The 20,551-nt window shown below is 42.2% G+C and overlaps 1 protein-coding gene across 1 annotated transcript in view; it reads right to left on the minus strand.

Moving 5' to 3' along the window:
• Positions 1–4,718: 4,718 nt before the first annotated feature.
• The window catches only part of WWOX (WW domain containing oxidoreductase), a 531,430-nt gene continuing 515,597 nt past the window's right edge, over positions 4,719–20,551 (minus strand). The window contains exon 9 of the mRNA XM_040615101.1: positions 4,719–5,917. Coding sequence (XP_040471035.1) covers positions 5,729–5,917 — 189 coding nt within the window. The 3' untranslated portion in view covers positions 4,719–5,728. The remainder of the gene's footprint in view (positions 5,918–20,551) is intronic.

Below are 20,551 nucleotides of genomic sequence, written 5' to 3' on the forward strand. Positions count from 1 at the left end.
TTTTTTTGCATAAGCAACTGCCCAGCAAATTGATAAAAGCCCTTTTTAATTAGATAGTGAAGTTGTATGGGTAATGTTCCATATAAAAGGTCTATAAAACACAGCAGAATTAATAAAATGACTGCTTCTCATTTAATTCAGGTCCTCCAAAGGGATCCGTATGTCTTGCTTTGGTCTGTTTGTAGTACTTCTCTCCACCACCCAGCCACGAACTGATTAAAATCACATTCCTCACTTAAAACTGGAGCCCAGTTGGTAAGAGATACTGGATAGTAATTAAGGTCTGTGCTCAGACACATGAACCCCCATAAAAAACATACCAAAAGGAATCATTGCACATCACTTGGATTATATGCAAACACAGCTCATGTTGACAGCTACCTTTGGATGACTCCATCAGTACACACTTTATCTCCAGCTGTCCAAGTAATTTTCCCAGGATTTCGCCCCTCTTTTTCACTCCTCTCCACACAGATGGATTAGAGCAACAAACGGTTTACATGCTGCACATCATTAGCTATCCTCCCTCACTACCCAGCAGATAACAACTGGGCTCTATCATCAGGACATTCATAACACCTTGACACTTTTACAACTATGCTGTTCTCTGCCAGAGCAATCTTCTCTTTTAAAGCATGAAGCTAATTCACGAAACACCCATTGGAAAGTACTCTGCAAACGCAACAGGGGTGGGGGAGAGAAGAAAGCACAGCCCAGAAAAGGCATCTAGTAAACAAGATAGCGCTGTAAGAAAACCCAACAAACCAAACTAAAACAAAAACCCAAGAGAAAAGCAGCACATTCTTTCTCTCCAAGGTACTGCTATATTTTCCCATTGCCTCCGTCCCACAATGAAGGACATCAGCAAACAGCCATGCATCTGTTTGCCATATTTCAATGCTTCCCTCACCGTGTCATCCAGGCACCTCCAGCGCCTCGGGCCAGCAGGCTGCAAGGGTGCCCTTTTGGGTGCCGTGCTCCTGGCGATGGGGATGGGTTTCACCAAGGAACCTCTTTGCAAAGGGACCGGTTGAAGGCAGCAGTCAGGAGTTTACCAACGGCTATTCCGGTTTTCCTAAACTGCCTCCAGTCTCAGGGCATCTTGACTCTACAAGGTTTGTTAATAAAACAGCGTGTTCTCTGTGTAGGCTGGGATCCTGCTTCTGAGACCATGTATGCTCAGACATGGGCTTCCATTTAGAATAAAATACAAGCCCACACCAGCCACTGTAGATGGAAAAAAAACATTTTAGCAGCATTTTCCAAGCTTCTCAGCACACACCCCTGCCTCCCCAACCATACATTTTAATGTATAGTACACGCTTGTTTAAAAAAGAAATACATAAGGAGAAAGAGTAATTACCGTAGCTTAAATTCAGCCTGATAAGAAGGGCTTGCACAGGCTGAGCAGCTGTTCCACTGCCATTCAGATTATGAAAATATAATCCTAGAGAACCTTGTCAAGATAAATACAGAGCATGAAATGTATAGGCAATTTTTCCCCAGCCACATATAATGATCAATTCCAAACCCACAAGTGATACCAAAGGACAAAATAAGATCTGTCTAGACTTTCTCTCTTACAAGATATTGATCATTCCAATGGTAAACTGGTTGGTATAAGTGTGTTTGGCTTGAAAGGTCATGAGCTTAACACCTGACAAGGAGTTATTCAACCTTGATATAAGTCAAATTATTGCAGTGTTGCTGGAAAGACTTTGTCTAATAAAAATCCCTACATGGTCAGAGAATATCTGAAATTTGTCTTCCAGATGTCAAAATAAAAAGCTGGGGGCGGGTGGGAGTGGGGAAGTCAAGACCTGGCATGGGTTTCTGCTGGTTCACCTCTATCTGATTTTGCAGGTAGAGGTCCCAGCAGTCAGTTACTTTCTGGACAGACCACGGGCACTATCTGCTGCATGGACAGCAGTGGAAGCTGCCACTGTCTGAAATGGCACCTAGATTCCCCTAAGAGCTTCTGGTGGCTCTCCATTCCCAGCAAGGGACTTTGCTTGCTCATCTACGTGAACTTGAGGTCCAGGGCACCTATACAGGGGCAAAACCCGACCATTAAAATGGGAAATGTTGACTTGGGAAGGAAAGCAAAGTGTCAAGCAATGCCTTTCAGCATGTGGGTGGAAATGCTCTGCGGCATCGCTCTCCAGCACCTCCCCTTCAGAAAGCCCTGTGGGGCTCGAGCGGTGCATCAGTGACACAGTCCTTACCCAGCCCGCTCCTTTTTTATGGGGATAACTAGCAAGTGCTTATTAGGACTATTAGGAGCTTGATGTAAATTTGCTGGATCTTTTCCAAGAACTATAAATACCCAATCTATTTTGCTTTATTCAGTTCTTTTTGTTTTGCTGATATGATACTAGTTAAGGTTAATGGGGTTTGCTTTAATATTAGACACAGGATCACTTAACTACCTTTAATGAACACTGGAGTCAATGCATTGTGGAGTAATTCACACAGACATTGCCTCAGGTAAATCAACCGGAAAAATGTAAGCCAGTCAAATAAATAAATCTGACCAGCTGTAAATGTGCCAAATCTTACACCAAAATATATTTGAAAGCCAATGACTTAGGCACATCTAGGATATTAAAATGGAGGGTTTGGAGTCTGTTTCTTTTCAATTTCTTTTCCTTTTTAATGTGCCCTGCACATCCCTCCTGTGCTGAAACCAAGCTGAGAGTGCAAGAAAAATTATTTTCACAAGTGTTTCTAATAGAAGCAAATGCTCTGCAGATTTGTGCTATTTTTTTCATTTGGAATGAAACTGGGAAAAAAAAAAAAGAAAAGCTTTTTTATGCTGGCTATCTATCTCAACACAGGAGACTGAGAGACAAAAAGGAGGACAAAAAGAGGGAGAGGAAAAATTGAGAGAAAGAAAGAGAAGGAGAGAAAAAGAGAAAGGGAGACTGAAGGAAAGAGAATGAGACAAAGAGAAAGGGAAAAGAAAGAAAGAAAACCAGAAAGAAGATAGCAAGTCATTTTATGTGAGTTGGAGAAAATCGTGACACTGAAATTCTAGACAGGGTAATACACTAGTGACAATAAATATTTATTAACCAGAAACAGGAACCAGAGGAACCCGACCAACTCAGTGAGACCGGGGGGGGGGGAGGTAGCTTATGTCACACTAACACAAAACTATGCTAACATTAAAAATGCTCTTACCTCATAACACTGAAATAGTGAGCCATGTACGGCGGAAAAACACCTCCCAGATATTCTTTGAAGGAATGCAGGCAATCTCTTTAAGTACTGAATTCTCATAAAAGCATGCAATATTTCAGCAATAAGGAATGACAGGGTGTTCATTATCGGTTATTAATGTTTGCCTAAATGGAGCATAGGGCCCAGGCCTTCGGGGGAGTGCAGAGCTCCCAGCATTGCTTAATTACTGCCTCTTGTTAACCCAGCAATGCCAAGCGCTGATGCAAAGCTCCGCTGCCATAGATTGGCTATATTATTATATGAGAGTAATTCTGTTTGGCTGTGAAAAGGAAAAATAATGCATTTGTAAAGGCTGTTGCACAGGTGACAGAAGTTAATCAGTTTTTCTCCCCAGATAAACTCCAGACAATACAAAGAATTTGACTGTAACCATTGCCTCGACTTGCAGACAGTTTGACCCATACCACTACTTTTCAGACATTGCACTATACCTGCATCTTGTCTCTGCAGCACAGGCCGGTCAAAACTCCTAGGAGACAAGAGCTTCCCCCTGCAAAAAAAAAAGATTGAAAAGAGGCGTTATTCTTTCTGGAACAGCATCTTTATCTCTTTATTCCTCCAAATGTTTCAGTGCAGGAGCAAGCTCATTAGGATGTGCTGGCCCTGGGGAAGGGGCTTGCTGCAGATAGCAGAGGAAGACACGTGGGCAGGATTGCTTATTTACTGAAGGCTGTTGCTACACGGGTGGCACAGCAGGTACAAGGAAGGCCATAGTTTCTTTGCTGCTGCTTTAGGAAAGACTGTGGCATCAGGTAAGGCAGTGGCCAAGCAGAGAGTGGCTGAGGCTGTACTTAGGCAGACGCTTGAAGGATGCCAAGGGCTCTGGAAAAAAGAGAAAAGAAAAAGCCCTCATTTTCTCTGTATAAAGCCAGATCAGATGATTCACCCTAGTTTTGAGGGCAGTGGCTCCCAGGTTGCCCCCCCGTTCACTCAGAAGAAATTTAATGTCACAGGTCGAGACTTTACTTACAGATGTTTCAGCCCGTACATGCAGAGGACATTGAACATGACCTACCTGAGAAGAGCTTGCAGTAAACAAGAGTTAGCTGTAAATTAAAAAAAAAAAAAAATAATCAAACCAAATTGTAATATATGACTGTAAGGTATAGCTGTTACACGGCGATATCATAATTCCTTACATTAGTGTGGTGAGGTTTTGATGGGAGGATGCTCTGGCTACTTCTTCCAGGTGAATGCATGCCTTGATTTCAACACCTATTCAACAACTAATCAGATGCATTATGGTTTCAGACAAGAAAAATCATGGAAGGCAGACTGTTAGCAATAAATCATAAATAAGGGGATAAGATAAGCTTTTATTAACAATTTGTCCTTCTATTTATTTGTTTATATTCTGTCTACAGAAAATGTGATGCTGGACTGGGGATGGCTTAGGACAACCTTCTGGCGTGAAGACAGCTACAAAGCACAAAATACAAAAAATGAACTCAGAAAGAAACAAGAAAAAAACAGCGTTTTCTTGGCATCAACAAGAAGCTCTTTATTTTTCCTCAAGTTTTCTTTTCTAAAAAAAAAAAAAAAAGGAACTAAGTTGCAGAAACGAGACAAACTTTCTCTTCAGGTGACAATATTCAAGCAAGCATGTTGTTTTATTGAATTTAAATTGAAAGAAAAAAAAAAGATTTGGAATGGGATACAGTGTCAGGAGAACTGAGAAACTGTGAACTTTCAAAGAAAAAAAAAACCTCCTTAAAACTGTGAATGGAGAAATGGATGGAAATACCATTTAAACCCCTGATTACGCTCTGTGTGTTCTTAAGGAGACAACATCATCTTTGCTAACTCGACAGTATTTAGGGAATGGTTTACAACATATCTTTTATTATAATCTTTTAAGAAAAAAACAGAAATATTTAATTAGCTGTGACTTTACCATTTCTGTTCAGATGTCTTCTTGCACCTTCTTTTTCTAGACAGAGCAGATGTATTTGCAGCCAGCAGTCAAGGGTAGGAAAGATTTCTTTCCTTAATAATCTTTTTATTTGCCACACCCAATAAAGTCCTTGTAGGGAAAAAGAATCAACACAACTACCATCTCCCAATCAATACCTAAAGCCTAACAGACAGTAATTATCAAAATAAAGAGGAAATCCCAGATCGGGCTGTGTACCTACCCATTAATTCAAACAACAGAAAATATCTGCAGCATTGCTTTTCTCAAATAAGACAAAAGATGCCTCCTTGGGTTACACTTTGAACAGGCTATAATCAAAAGAAAGAGAACCGAGACTAACTAAGCCCCAGGAAGCCGCATTGTCCCTTTAACCCACGGTATTCCCCATTTCCCATTAGTACTTAACATTTTTCACTATGTTGTGACTGCTATTATTTCATTTAACACTGGTTAATCTGTATCTGAGGTATATGGAAACCCTCTAGATGATAAGATTGGACAGGTTCCAGTGTTGGCAGTTTTTGAGCGTGCACACAACTCGTGTGTTTTGATCCTTCCAGGAGCTCCCTGTTATTTGGACTGCCTGCCAATTCGTTCTTGGATCAGCCTCTCGCTCAGCTCCCACAGGGCCGCGGCCGTCGCTTCGCCCTGCGCCTCCTGCGCCGGCAGGCAGCGGCAGCAGTTGTTGAAGTACATCCCTCCCAGGCCCTCCAGCTCCGCAGCCGTGGCGCAGTAGACAGTTGTGGCAGCTCCTTGTTGCTGGAAGTTTAAAAAAAAAAAAAAAAAGAGAGAGAGAAAAAAAAACCCCTATATAAATATATACAGATTTTATATCATTGTAGTTTTGACCATAGTCCTTTGAAGCTGCATCTTGTGAAAGCATCCATGAAAAGCATCACGGCTGACGGGGTAACCTCCTGGTGGCAAGGCTGGAACGCAGCTGAAGGTGCCACCTGCCTACCAAGCGCTTACTTGCAAAACGCCTTAGTGAGGGCTTTTTTTTTCTTTTCCTTTCCTCTTAGAGCAAAAGAAAAGAAAAAGACAATCCTGAACCACAGCCCTGGCCTCAGGTCTTTTGCCCCTTTTCAATCAAAACCCGGGTGGGCAGCAGGGAGAGCCTGGCACAGAGGGGCAGGGTGTTTGAACCCAGAACGGTTGAGCCAGCTCCAAAAGCAGCACCCCAAGGGTTCCTGGTGTCCCTTTCCAAGACAGACAGCACTCACCGTACAGCTCGGGCACCCACGCTTCCAAATCCTGGCCAGTGATGCAGGCTCATCTATGTATTCTGTTTGGTTTTTTTAAACCTCTTGTATAAAATTAACCTGGGCACTCCAATGAAGACCTATCATGTAAAGTGCAATCGGGATTGTTGCCAAACCTGCCCATATATCTCTGATCAACGGTTTCACGGTGGCGGTTGTCACCACTGCCTTGTAAGAATGTTTATCTGCTGCAGGCAGAGAGGGGGTCTGATTTTGCAGGGATGCAAGGCTTTCCCCTGGGTTTTTTTTCTGCTCTGTGACAACCATTTCTCATGTCTTATATGCTTTAAGAAATGGAGCGGGTAGATTAGAGGCTTTTTGTGGATCAGGAGGTTTTTTATTTTTTCTTTCTTTTTTTTTTAAATACCAAGTGAACTTATGTTCAAACAGGGACGATGGGTTTCTCAGAATTTCTCTAACAGAAACCCAGGGACCGAAGCCATGGGTTTGGGACAAGCACCCCGGCACCAGCAATGGGCTAACCCTTGGCACAGATTAAAACCTCAGGGCCAGAATAGCTGTAAAGAGGGCACGCAGCTAGTTTGCTTTGTAAACTATAATTAAAAGTAATAGGTGAGAATGCACAGCAAGACACAACACTAATTTTAAACTGATACAGTTTATCTGGCATCTTCTGATTATTTATGTACGTCTTAGTCCTTTCTGTGGTAACTAATTATGAGCTGATAGGAATCAGAATAAAGAGGCTGCCAAGTATGATTGAAAAAGTAAACGAAGAGAAATTAGATGTTGCCACATTAGGGTAATTTAACGGGGAAAGAGAACAGGCTTCAATCTTTCACGATTTTCCTCCAGTCTTTTTTTTTCTGGCCTTTCATTGCCACAAGCAAGAAAACTCAGGGTGCTGTTAGGGGGCCAACGTGCAAAAGTCCTCTAGTTTGCATTCTCATCCTTCACAGGCAGAAAGAAGTTTAAAAAGCCCCAGTTTTCCTTAATTGAGGCATCTCAATTTTGTAACGGAAAAGAAAGGCATATTTGTTAGCAAGACTTGCATTTTTCTCAGAAGATGGGATTAAACTGATAATGATGACTCCACAGCTTAGAAATGATCTCCCATCACAAGGTAAACCAAAACTGTCTGCAGTAAGTATTTTGAAAGGCATATATTTATCACCAGACCAAAATATTTTTAAAGTTAGTATAATACATAGTAATCCTCTTATTAAACCAATATCTTTTTTTTAAAAAGGAGAAAGTACCTTAAAGGCAGTAGCAGAAAAGGAAGAGAGTTCTACTAAAAATAATATTAATAGAGAACAATAAAATTCCTATGCTCATTTGAACTATCCTATAAAGCTCCACAGCACAGGTGTGATCGCTGTATTCAGCTGTTTAGAATGATTCAAAGCCCCTGAAGAGTACTATTAGTTTTTTGCAAGCAATTCAACCGGACTTTTATTAGAAAGGTAAAATTAAACTAAATTGCTCAATGCAGAGTGAGAGCCCTTAAGCTATTGCTGAAAAGCATCCGTCCAGCCAAGCTAAACTCAGGCTAGCTCTAATAGAATTCAGCTAATTTATAAAATGGAAGTTTATCAGAGCAGTTTAAAACCCAAACCAAACAATAATTTGTCTTCTCAAATGAGTCAAATTTGACGACTTAAACAAAATTCTCAGCGGGCAGAAAAATGTCCCACAGTAGAACAGCAGTGCTTTATACCTCGAATGCTGACACAACCTGGATTCCAAAAGAAGAGAATAGTTTTCCCTGTGTGAGCGTAGGATATTTACTTTAAGCGATAAAAGATTATGTGGCTGGAAGCCCAAAGCACTTTATTTTGCGAAGCCTCCAGTGTTTCACTGAGAACTGGATGTAAGCAACGTGCCATTTGCTTTTTGGCTGTGTATACCTTTACTTCTTTCTAAACGTTTCAATCATGTTGGCTGTTTTGGAAGAAGAAAGTTCAATGGTTCTATCATTGGAAGAAAAGTACCCTTCTTATTACTTAAGAGAATTGCAGTCATATTTATTCCTTTGTTGACAGAGGGTAAAGCTTTAATATCTCAGAATAATGGACAAACGTGAACCCATCAAGCCTAGGAGCTTCCTTCAGATGGCAAAACTACGAAACAGAAGCTAAATCCCAGATTCTCAAAGCCATTTAAGCATCTAATTTCCTTTGGTGAATGTGAGCTAGTTGCATTCAGACACTCAAGGATCCGCCTAAGTGACTTGCCGGGCACAGAGGGGAATGAGCAGCACAGAATCACAGGAATCAAATCGCGCTTTGGGTTGGGAGGGTTGTCAGGAGGTCTCTAGCGCAGCCTCCTGCCCAAAGCAGGATGCCCAGGAGCCTTGTACATGCCATGCTGACCGGGAAGGTCCTCAAGGGACAGATTCCTCCTTTGCTTCGACGACTCAGACACCACAAACCTCTGGGAAGAGCCAGAGCTGCAGATAACTGCAAAATGCCTGCGCTGCCAGCCATGCCTAGCCAGGCTGAGAAACTGCTTAGTTTCTCAGTAAATATTGTTTATCCCTCCTGAACACAGCCTTTTGAATGACATCTTTATATGTTGGGCTTTATGACAGTTTAGTAACAAGTTTTAATTTTTTGCTCATCAGCTTTCCTGTTCACATATCATCAGCATACGACAGCAGAGGATGTTAGGGAATCTAATTAGTAAACAATTCCATACTGCTGATACAAGATGAAACATTCTTAAACCGATAAAAAGAGCACTTTAATCACTGTTGAATGACTTTCAATGCCAAGCGGTTTGTGCCATGTCAGAACATAATTTGAAGAAGATTAGAGTACTATATAAAAGAATTAATGTTAACAACTTCGTTAAAAAATGTCTTAAACAATGAGCCTGTCAGTTGTCACAGACTCTCCCTGATCTATTGTGATTAACGCCCCCCCCTCCCAACAATTTCAACCGATAAACAATGCTAAAAGCACTGGGCAACCTAAACATTTTTTTTTTTCCATACGTCCGTCAGTTGTACAGGGTGCTAATCACCAGAGCTGGGGGTCAGCCTTCTTTAACCTGGAACAAAGGCAGCGGGTTGCAATGATGAATACACAGGATAAAGAATTTGTGAGAAGCCCAACTGAATCTTTAATCATGCCTCAATGCCATTTCCGATCCAGTCAAACATTTGAAAGCTGCTAGGCAAGCACCACGCTATCAATCTTTCGAGCATACGTAAAATTACCCGGGAATCTTGTTTTGGATTAAGTTGAAGAGTGTCTTAGTAATAAGGGTTCATCATTCTCTTCCGCAAATCATTTGTCAGTTTTGTAATACAATCTTCAATAGCAGCAGGGTGGGATTTATACAGCAGTTGCTGTTTATTTATAGTTGAAGCTCGGAGATCTAAATTATCCACCCTTCCAAAATCCTTTGTTGAGAGGAAAATACTAAGTAGCTACTAGTTCATAGGCATTTATTTCATAACTGCTAGCTGTCAATTTTGTAACTGATGGCACTGAATACGAATTAATATTGAATATCTTAACAGTAAAAGAAAAGGGGTTCTTGAGATACAGTATACGGTAAAACCCTCATTAATATATGTAATGCATCCGTTAGTATTCTAAGATACCATTTATGTTCCCGATAAGAAAACGCATTACACAATTAATGCTTAGTTTTCAGATTTGTCTACTTTCAAATGCATGTTTATTTTCTAAAATTAGATTCCTGTTCTGAAGCAAGTTTACATACCAAGCATATAAATAACAGAAACAAAGCCATAACTTATCTGTGTATTTATCAACTACAAATTAGTAAGATCCACTCTAAACTCTGTTAAGGGCACACAGATGGCACCGGACATCATCTGCCAGTGAAATGGGATCAGTCTCTTTGAAAGGAAGGTTTTAATTTTCTTAGGAAAAAATAAGGATAAACGCCAGTTATCAATAGCCTGAGCTTAAGTTTAGCACGGTGGATTTTAAAAGATGGCTAGTGGAAAGAGGTGAATTCAAAATCACGTGTGGCAAAGGCTAGATTCAAAGCAAGCGGCTCAAGTGAAATAAAAAGGCAAGTGCTTCCTTAAAACTCTCCAGGCTGTTCCTGTTATTATCTCAGGACTGTTAGGCAGAGCCAACACACCCCTAACACAAAAATATCCGATCCACACAACGGCACTGTGAACTACCATTTATAGTGGAATAACTCATTAGGCAGCAGTGTGAAGATGACGTAGGATGAACATATTCCAGACCATGAAACCCTCCCATACCTTCTCTGGGCCTCTGGAAAGCACCCTGAAGAGCTCACATCCATGCTGCTAGAGAGGGAAAAACTCTCCGCCAGCTAGCTTCAGCAACAGTCAATCTCTGATTTGATGGGAAATACAGAATCTCCTTAGAATAACAGACAAAACGATACGGAGCCTATTTCCACCACGACCAGTTCCCAAATTGTCCAAACCAAACCCTCAAGATACAGCTGCAATTTTAAATTCCTCGAGCCTCACCTTCACCTGGCGTAAATCAGCATAGGTCCCTTGCCTCCCCCCAGGCTCTACGGCTCTGCGGTGGCCGAGGATCTGCTCCGGGCTTGATGCAAGCCCAGCGCTGGCATTCAGGGAGAGTGGCCGCAGGGACGCGCGGGGCACAGCCACAGCTCCACGCTGCAGCTCCGCAGCCCAGCTCTGGCTTACCTCCTGGGGAGGTATATAGAAATATATAGATTTCTATATACCTCCTGGGTAGGTATATAGAAATAGAAAAATAAGAAAGCTGCCCCCAGGGTGGATTGGTTTCTACTTGGGATGGCTAGCGAGCCCCAGTTGGGATTGTGGGTGCAGAGTTTTCTCAAAATACACTTACTCCTTTCTCTGTAATGTTTAAATGTTCCAGCAGATGAATTGCATTGGTAGCTTTTCCCATCAAGCCCAAGTCTGTGGACAATGTGGAGTGCGGATGACCCCCTCTGAAAAAAACTAGCAAGCCTAAAATCCTCGTGTCCTCAGTCAACCTTCAGGATTCCCCAGTAACTGAAGTGCTCTTAGGCGCAGTCTTAAGAGCAGTTTGGTGATATCAGCCACAGTTGAGGCCAGTTGTAGCTGAGGGAGTTACTTCTCAATGCCCGGCATTACTTTGCTCCATCTCCTACGGGGGTACCTTAGAGCTGTGAGGGGCCGTCACTTCATATAATGCAACGAACAAGTTTTAGTCTCACATGTGAGATGACAGGAGAACTGTTCAGTTCCTGCTGCAGTCCTCTTACTCAGAGCAATCCCAGATGCACAGTTATAAGTAATGCTCAGAATACGTATGTATTAGTCTCCAGTAAGAAAACAGGATTCCCCGATTGCTTTTTCAGCAAGGAAATACGAAATTGAGACATGCTGCTGCTATTTTGGGTGAGTATGATAAACTGAAATCATATCTGCAGCTCAAAAAATAAAACTTTGGAGCTGCCAAATATGATCTAAGAAACAAGTCGGGCTCAGTTGACTTCAGGTCCCATCTCCACCCAAGTGCAGCAGGAAAACGTGACCTGAACTGACTCTGTAATTACAGTCTTTTCAAAGGTCTCACCGAACCACATCTAAACCAGAGACTCTCAACCACCTCCCCTTCCCCCATCACCACATTTAAACCAGCAAAGCATCTCTTAGAAGATAATACAACGGATAAACTGAAATCTATAAGGTCTGCTTTTTTCCCTCTGATGTATCCCTTTTTCAATTAATTCCCAACTACAAAGACTCAAAACTCCATCAGCTTCTCTACTTGCAAAGCATAGTTAGTTTCAAGCTGTAACTTTTCTTAGCGTCATTAAGACCTTTACACATTTACAGTATTCTTTACATACATTATAGAAGATAAGTGTGCTATGTTCTTTGAGTAAGGAAACTGCAGTAGCTTACGAAAGAGGATTTGTTTTCAACTGCTGAGGCATTAAGACCTAGTGATTATTTCAACTATTCAGTATATGCAGCTATATTTAACTTACATTCTGGGTTTTAACTTTGCAAAAGAAAATGTGTCCATTGTAATAAATGTATTTTGATAATGCACCATGTTGTTTGTGTTATGCAACACCCCATATGTTCTCAATTATGGCAATGATAGTGCTTGAAAACTTCCAACCTCCAACATCCAGTGTCAAACAGAATGCCTGCAATCATTCCACAGGAGAAAAAAAAAAAAAAACAAAACCAAAAAACAAACCAACAAAAAAACCCAAACAACAAAACCACCACAAAACAAAACAATACAGGACGTCAAGTCAGGAGAACTGGGTTGGTTTTCTGTTTTCAACTTTTACTTCCCTAGTGAATAAGTGAACATCGACTCCATGTACCTCACTTTTCCCAGCTGTAACATGGGGAGAGCACTATTATTCACCCACCTCACAGGGGTGTTGTGAGGACTAGTTCGGATTTATGGAGTGCTTCCACACTTAGCGTTGAAAAGCACTGTGTAAGTATAAAGCGTTATATTATAAACCATTGTTAAAATATGTAGAGATGTAGAAGAAGGTTGGCAAAATAGCTGACAAAATTGTAATTACCTTTTAAAACCGTGCGTATTTTTCTTGATTGTATAAACTTAATTCTTTAACCTGTGAAGCTGTCTGCTACACCGGGACCTATTCCAGACTCTTCCCTCTCTCGCCCTGTTTATTTTTGCCTAGCTCAGAGAGAACTTGGTAAAACCCTTATTAGCCAAAACACCATTGAATTCTTCAGAAATGGATGCTTCAGAGGGAGCCAGCCCCTGAAAGGGTGATCCACAGGCTGATCTCTCCTACCCTTTGCATATGCTAGGAAGAGCCACTATGGCACAGCGGGGGTGGGATTCCGTTACCTGACAGGGGTCCTAAGACATCTGAGCTGCCTTAGGATATCCCGCATGTTCCACAGCCGTCCTTCAGAAGGGCACACATCTCCCACAGCTCTGGGAGCTTGCTTGCAGCCCCTCACAGACAGCTCAGATAAAATCACACAGTGTTTTAGACCGCACCAGACACCGATGTCCGTGCAGCCTAAATGCTCTTACCACAGCACCTGGAAGGGAGCTGGTTCCCACAGCCGCATTCTTTCCTTTTCCTGGTATCTTATTAAAGTCCACAATCAGCTTCTGAAAATAGTTTCAAGCCTGACACAGAGCCATCTTAAGCTTCAAAAACTTCAATGCAGCTCACGGCTTTACCTTGCCCAGCGAGCACTCCGTTGGCAGGAGCCGCAGCACGCCCCGCCGGCTGCTCACCCCGGCCTTTTCACCCACATCCCATCGCCACGCAGGTCACTTCTGCATTTGCTTCTCCTGCCCGCTGAACCATTCACACCCGATTTACACTTTTAAGACATCATTACTCCATTGAAGTGGCAGTTTTGAACATGGCATGCAAATTGCTATGATCCAGCATTGCTCCTCTTTCCTTCTCACAGGCTAGTGTGGAGCAGCGGTGCGATACTGCACAGTCCTGCTCATTTCTGCATTTCGAAAAAACTCTGAGGAAAATTAGCAACCTTCATTTCAGAGTGTAATGGGATAAGGGTGCGATCAGGCTGACCACATGATGTTGCTGGCCATTGCTTGCCACATGCCCCGTGTGCCAACCCTGGCCAGTGGTGTGAGAAGCAAAGAGCGTGCGAGAGACAGTCTCCGGGCATCAGCAGGAGCACTATCAGGAGCTGGTCATACCTGAAAATCGCTGCCACTCGCTCTTTGAGATTTTGCAGATTTTTGAGATTTGTATAAGCACGAATCCCGTCACAACTTGTCGGCCACTGTCAAAAAGGAAATCCCATGGAGGATATTGGAAATCCTCCTGAAACACACAACCTGCCAGCTGAGGGTGGAGCCTTCTGGGCAAGGGTAATTTGAATTGTTGAGCAAACAGGTTGTTGACAATAAACATATCCTGCCAAAAAGACAGATTAGATATGCTGCTGCAACTAAATCATCAGAACAGGACTGGCTGGTGTTTGGGCATATGTAGATGAGAATTCATTGAAATCAATTCTGTTATTAACTTACACTGACTTGAAATGTTTTATGTTTTTGCTGTACCTAACTTCAATTATATATTTACTTTATATAAATGTATGTATACATACAGTACTGTATATGCTGTATATATTTATATAGCTTTTTAATACTATTATCGATCAAAATCTAGACTTTTTCATATGCAGTATTGCAAAGAATGTCATCACAATACTGACACTTGGCTTCCTCCTCCATCACACAGACAATTTTTTAGACTGCCTTTCATTTTAGCTATGAGTGGACCCCACAAACACACACGACACAATGCTTTTTAAGCAAGTGACCTTTTGGGACAAATATTTAACGAGCCGTTTGTTTAGGTTTTAAAGATAAAGACTGTTTTTCATCTGTTGATACACACATGTGCACATATGCGCACACACATGTCAGTAATACAATGCATTGGAAAACCACAGGGTGTTATGATGGGGACATATCATGGTAAGAAATTCAATACTAACTCTGTCTTCCAGAAACTAATTAAGGGAATGTATTTTGCAATAATACAGATCTAGCAAACAGGCCTCTAAAGTCTAGGCTTAGAGCTGTAAGCCAGGCACTCCTGTATTATGTATGTGTGATTTTCATAGATAGCCTGCTATAAAGTGTGCCCTGTTAGTGCATCTTTCAGGCTCAAAGACACTGGCCTTGTTAATATTTCATTTAGTACATACTGTAGAGTCTCATTTATATTACTTCTGTAATTAATGGTGATAGCTTAGGCACTGCCTTTACAAGGAGAGATCCCTGTATGTTGGTCGATGGATAATGAGAAACAATAGATATTTCATTCACCAGCAGCTTGTTGCTAGTTAGTAGGAAATTATCGTGTGTACTGTTGCTTTAATTGCCAGGGTAAATAACGCTGCCGCTGTGTTAGTGAACATTTTAAAACACTTGATGCAAATAGACTAGAAACAAAACACACACAAAAAAAATTACCTTTATTATGCTATACCTTAGCATAGGGAGTTAAAAAGGTATGTCTTAAAACATTTGCGTTCTATCATGCAAATATATCTTAATATGCATGTGCTGACTATTCAACTACTGTATTTTAGGAAATACAATTATGCTGCCTTTCTCTTCTCCTATGTAGACTGTAAATAACTGTAGATCTTTCTCTTGTTTTCCTATGTAAATATATGTGAATACTAACAAGCTATGCATGCTGATATTCTAGGCAATTTCAGGTACTTTTATAATCTGAAGGCATGTACTTGAACTGGTTTGTTAAAAAAAAAAAATCAACTCTCTCAAATCCTTTAAAGCTCATTAGAAATTAAAGATTTCTTACTAGACCGGTCCCTTCAATCTCAGTTGCTTTTTTGTTTATTTTTTCCCCTGCTTTGCCAACGCTGTCTCCCAAGATCCGCCACCAAGGATGCATACTCCAAGGCTGTTTTCTCCAAAGCATGGAGTCCCTTCCTGGGATGTGATTCACTATCACCCCCGACTGAGGACGTGCACCATTTAGGTTCAATACCATCTCCATCTGTAAACCTCAACAGAGACTTGGATAAGGGGGGAAGCCTATCCCCTTTGCTCTGACCTCTCCTTCTGTTTAATGATGTTTTCTATTTCATTTTCTCAGCCCATAATCCATCAAGTAAGGATCTAATACCGCTAGTGCCAGGACAGGGTTTGAGGGCAGATGCCGATGCAGCCGAGAGCAGCCCCCACCTCTCTGGCTGTGCTGCAGTCCGGCTGCTCACTCAGACACGCTCCTCTCTTGGAGCACACTCTTTATGGTTCTTTTCTAGCATGCTTATGACTTTGACAGACTGTGAAAATAATTTGATAAATAGCTTGATAAATTTCCCCATCGCTTCCCTTCAGTGCTGTAACACTGTTTGTGGGAGCCTTTCAATTGAAGGAGTGTGAACAAAAATGAAATTACCTAAGCTTATAAATCAAGTCACCTCCTGCATACAAATTTGGAGGCAAGGTTTCAATTTAGCTCTTTTTGTTTCTCTTTTTTTGTTCGTGTAATAAATGAAGATTCCTATATGGAAAATGGTAAGAAGAAAAAACAGATGCTTTTATCCTCCAATACGGTAAGGGGGGGAAAAAAATTCCCTCTGCATTATCTATGGAAACTATGACAACTTTTTAATCGAAAGAAAACAGCTTTCATGTCTGAAGATGCTTTTTTTCCAGAGTAAATGTATAAGAATAAACACATTAATTGACAGGATCTTCATGACTTTTTAAGTTTCTCAAACTTAGCTTGGTGTCTGGGGAAGATCTCTTTCCAGTCCTTGAAGACTCTTTTAAGACGAATGTTTAAAAAGCTGAGCTGACATGGGCATTATGTTCAAGTGCAAGCTGTACTATTCTTTAATAGAGGGTGTAGAAATGGTTCATAGGATTATTATCTTTCTATAGACAAAACCCATTACCTTCACACTAGGAGGGAAAAGCTAGTTTTTAACTTATATAAAACGGAATCAATTATCGATATCTTTGCATGGTTTCCCAGCTCTGCTGGAGTGCAGTCGCAGAGCTAAGCACACAGAGTCATTTGGCAAAAGGGCTCCTTTTTACACTGGGCTTCTTGTTATACCTTTCATTTAATAAAATCGTATCTACAGAAGCAAAACTAAGTAGCAATGACTTGTATGCAGGGCTTCCACCCTCAATGTCACAAGACAGGAATCACATTTGCAGACCTGTGATTTGTGTGGCTACTGTTACTTTAGACTTCTTCCCAGTATAAAGTGAACAAGCAAATAAAAAGCCATTGTCGATGCAAAGTCAAATGCAGTGACAAACAGCAGTACAGGTCAGAGCATCCATACAGCGTGTTGTCTCTGGTGTGGAAGAAAAACACTCCTTCAGCAACCTCTGCCATATAATCCTTACCAACCAGTCTCTGAATAATCCTTTTGTTGGCTTTACCAGTGGCTTTTCACGGCTGCTTATGTTTCCAGCGAGAAAAGGACAGCTGGAAGATTAGTGGTGGCTTTTCATGGTGAAAAAGTCCACACATGCCCACTGCTTCTTGAACTACTACAAATAAAAACCTTACATCTTCCAGTAGACAACATCTAACCTACTCCAACTCTCTGTCCCTCAAGCAGAGAGATCAATAAATGCTTTAGCCATCCTTAAAAAATGGTGTCCCCAGCTACTTTGCTAGCACATACAAACTCAGATGCACATATAGGTGCAGTGTGCGCAATGTATTTAAAACATACAGTTGTTAGAAGCCGGTGATGGCGTTTGAGAAGGAAACGTTCATTATTTGACTCTTATCTGTTTATCCCATTCATGAGATCTGCTTCTACAAAGCGCGTAATGATAAATGGCACATTTGCAAATTATCTTCCGAGTGCTGATGAGAAATCAGCAACCTGCGAGTTACCGTGACTTTGAATGAGTACACTCCACTGCAAGTCTCGTTTGCCGAGATCCCTGCCAAATGAGTGCATTAGTATATTAGGAATCTAATAAATTGACTAACAAGCATTTGATGAAAAATAGCTGTACCATCCGTTACAGTTATCATCACAGCCAACAAGGCTACTGGGGTTGGGATTTTGAAGGCACCAGCTGCTGATAAAAGAGACGTTGCTCTGCTGTGCCACGCTCTCAGCAGCATCTCCCTCGCTGACTGTGTGTCGTAACAAACTCTCAGCAAGGCACAGGACCTTCTTTACATCAGCTTCCCTCTGCTTCTTCGTGAAACTTAGGAGGATTTAAAGCATTGCAGCCTTACTCAGTCTTGCCTTTTCTCTTTCCACTGCAGAAAGCAGGGTGCTGGGATGGTGGAGAAAACCCTTCTGCCAAACCAGCCCTGAACAAGTTTCTCTGCCTGGGAAGGAGCTGAAGGAGACACTTTCTGTTATAGGGCTCAGCACTGTTCAAACATCTGAGTCTGTGCTCGCGTTCACAATCTGTAAACTTTAATCTTGCTAATTATGATCACGAACACGAGGCTAGAGGACCAAGCAGGCTTTGGCTATATTCACATCCAGCAGACAGGCACGGCGTTATTTAATGTCCTGCAATCAAATGAGTTTCAGGAGTGGTTCAGAGTCCTACTTCTAACTCACAGCCCTAGTGGAAAAATCAAGAGTCAGGAAATAGATTTCCATACATCACTTCACCTGCGTTGTTCACTGCTTTGCTGGGTATTTAAGAAGCCCAATTTCTTTTATAAGGAAAACCAACAATCCCCCCATGTGCAAATGCCCTCTCTGTCTGGGAAGGAACAAGTACCCGACACGTTCAAAGCACCAGGACCTGCAAACCCGAAGCAGGGTGATTAAACCCCAGGGTTAAGTGTGCCCAGAGCCCCGTGGGAAGGTTTGCCCGCTCTCCCCAGCCCCGCACAGCCCACCAGATGCACTGTGGGTGCTCGTCACTCCTCCCGCTGGCGCTGGGGAACGGGCAGCACATGGCAGGGCACAGCTACGCTCTGTCCTGGCACAGCCTGTGTCAGTAAATTATGTCTTTGCAGGCTAATTAATTCTAGTAAGTGCAATATACCCTTACGTTCAAGTTTCAGAAATCTCTTGCATGCTGCTTAATTTGTTTAAAGTAGAGAGGAACCCAATTTGTTATAAATGCCCATTTATTGTCTGCCGACAAATCCCAGCGAACACTTCAAAGCTACACACGCGTAAGAAAAGCTCCTTCTGTACCTTCCCAAATTGCATTGCTGCTTTTACCTGAGACATTTGCAAGATCCCCCAACTCTGTCAACAGTCGCTTTCCAGTTTTGTTTAGCTTATCATCAACAGACTCTGCTTTTGTGAGTGGACAAGTCATTTGAGTGTGCACCACAGTTATAATGGCCTGACTGACAGCTCAGCCAGATAAACACGAGAGAATAACAGACGTAGGAACAATCTGGGTATTCATTTTGTCCGTTCAACCGGCTTGAAAGGATTTGCCAGCCAAGGGCACAACACTTCAGGCTAATTTGCTCAGCCAAAGCGCTGCCGGAGTGTAAGGCTGCAAGCAGATGACTGATGTTGGGGAGATCGGCATCCCCAGATGAGGTACTTATTATTCACCTCTGCCTCACGGGAAATGAAAGCACTATTTATTCAAAGCATCCATTTGAAAGAAGAAAACATATAGAAATGAACTTTGTTACAAAACTTGAACCCTGATCACTGCTTCCCTGCTTTTGCATCAATTCCAGCTTCTTGTCCTAGCCTGTGTCATCCTGTGCACTGCAGCATTTCTCTTTCCTTTCCTTCATTTACTTCTCCTTTCCTTCCCAGATACTTCCCTCAGCCTTGCCTCCTGCTTTGCAGTTTTGATGCTATATCTGACACCGAGTACCTTTTCTTTGCTGTTCACCTTCCATTGTAATAGCACACAAACCTCAGAAGCTCGACTCTACTTTCACAGTGTCTGGTACAGAAGTGTGTGCCCAGGATCCCTCGGCTGCGTCTCACACAGTAAATGCCCTCCGTAACGTTTTGGCCGATATTAGCCCCACAGTCCACCAAGAACCACATGCCAGCAATGTGCCGCACCAGTCCCCACACTCTCACGGAGCCCAGCAACACAGCACCAGCGGAATGCCAGTGCCGTCCTTGTTGAGGAAAGTTGCCTCCTGCACGTTGCACGTGTCCTGTGTTTAGAGTGACAGAGCCACAAGTCCACCTGCTAATCACATAAAAATAAATGATGGGTAGAACAGGCAAGCTCGTACTCAGGAAAGGTAAACACCGCTTTGACATATTCCCTCAAGCAAGCAAACAAAATAATAACAGTTTACAGTGGAGGTTTGCAAGTTTGCTCCCATTAATTAAGTTCCATTTTCCAGCATGTTGAGTTTTAAGCCATTTTCTCCAAGACTGATTTCAACAACTCTCTTCTCCCGCTGAAAAGCCAAGGCCAGACCCGGCTATCGGTGACAGCAGCACGACTTTACTGGCTTCAGCAAAGCGTGGAGCCGAGACACAAGGTGCAGCGGTGCCATGGCAAACCCCAGAGCATTTCAGGAGGCAGGCGTCCCCCAGGAGCGCCGCAGCCCGAGCGCGGCGGGCTGGGAACAACGGCCCTCGCTGAGGTGACGCACTAACAGCCTCAGACACATCACGGGAGGAATGCAAAGTGCACCTGACACTTCCTTTGATCTACTCCTAAGAAGCATTAAAAGGCACATTAATGTGCTGCTTTAG

The sequence above is a fragment of the Falco naumanni genome, chromosome 15, assembly GCF_017639655.2.
Source record: "Falco naumanni isolate bFalNau1 chromosome 15, bFalNau1.pat, whole genome shotgun sequence".
Classification (NCBI taxonomy): Eukaryota; Metazoa; Chordata; class Aves; order Falconiformes; family Falconidae; genus Falco; species Falco naumanni.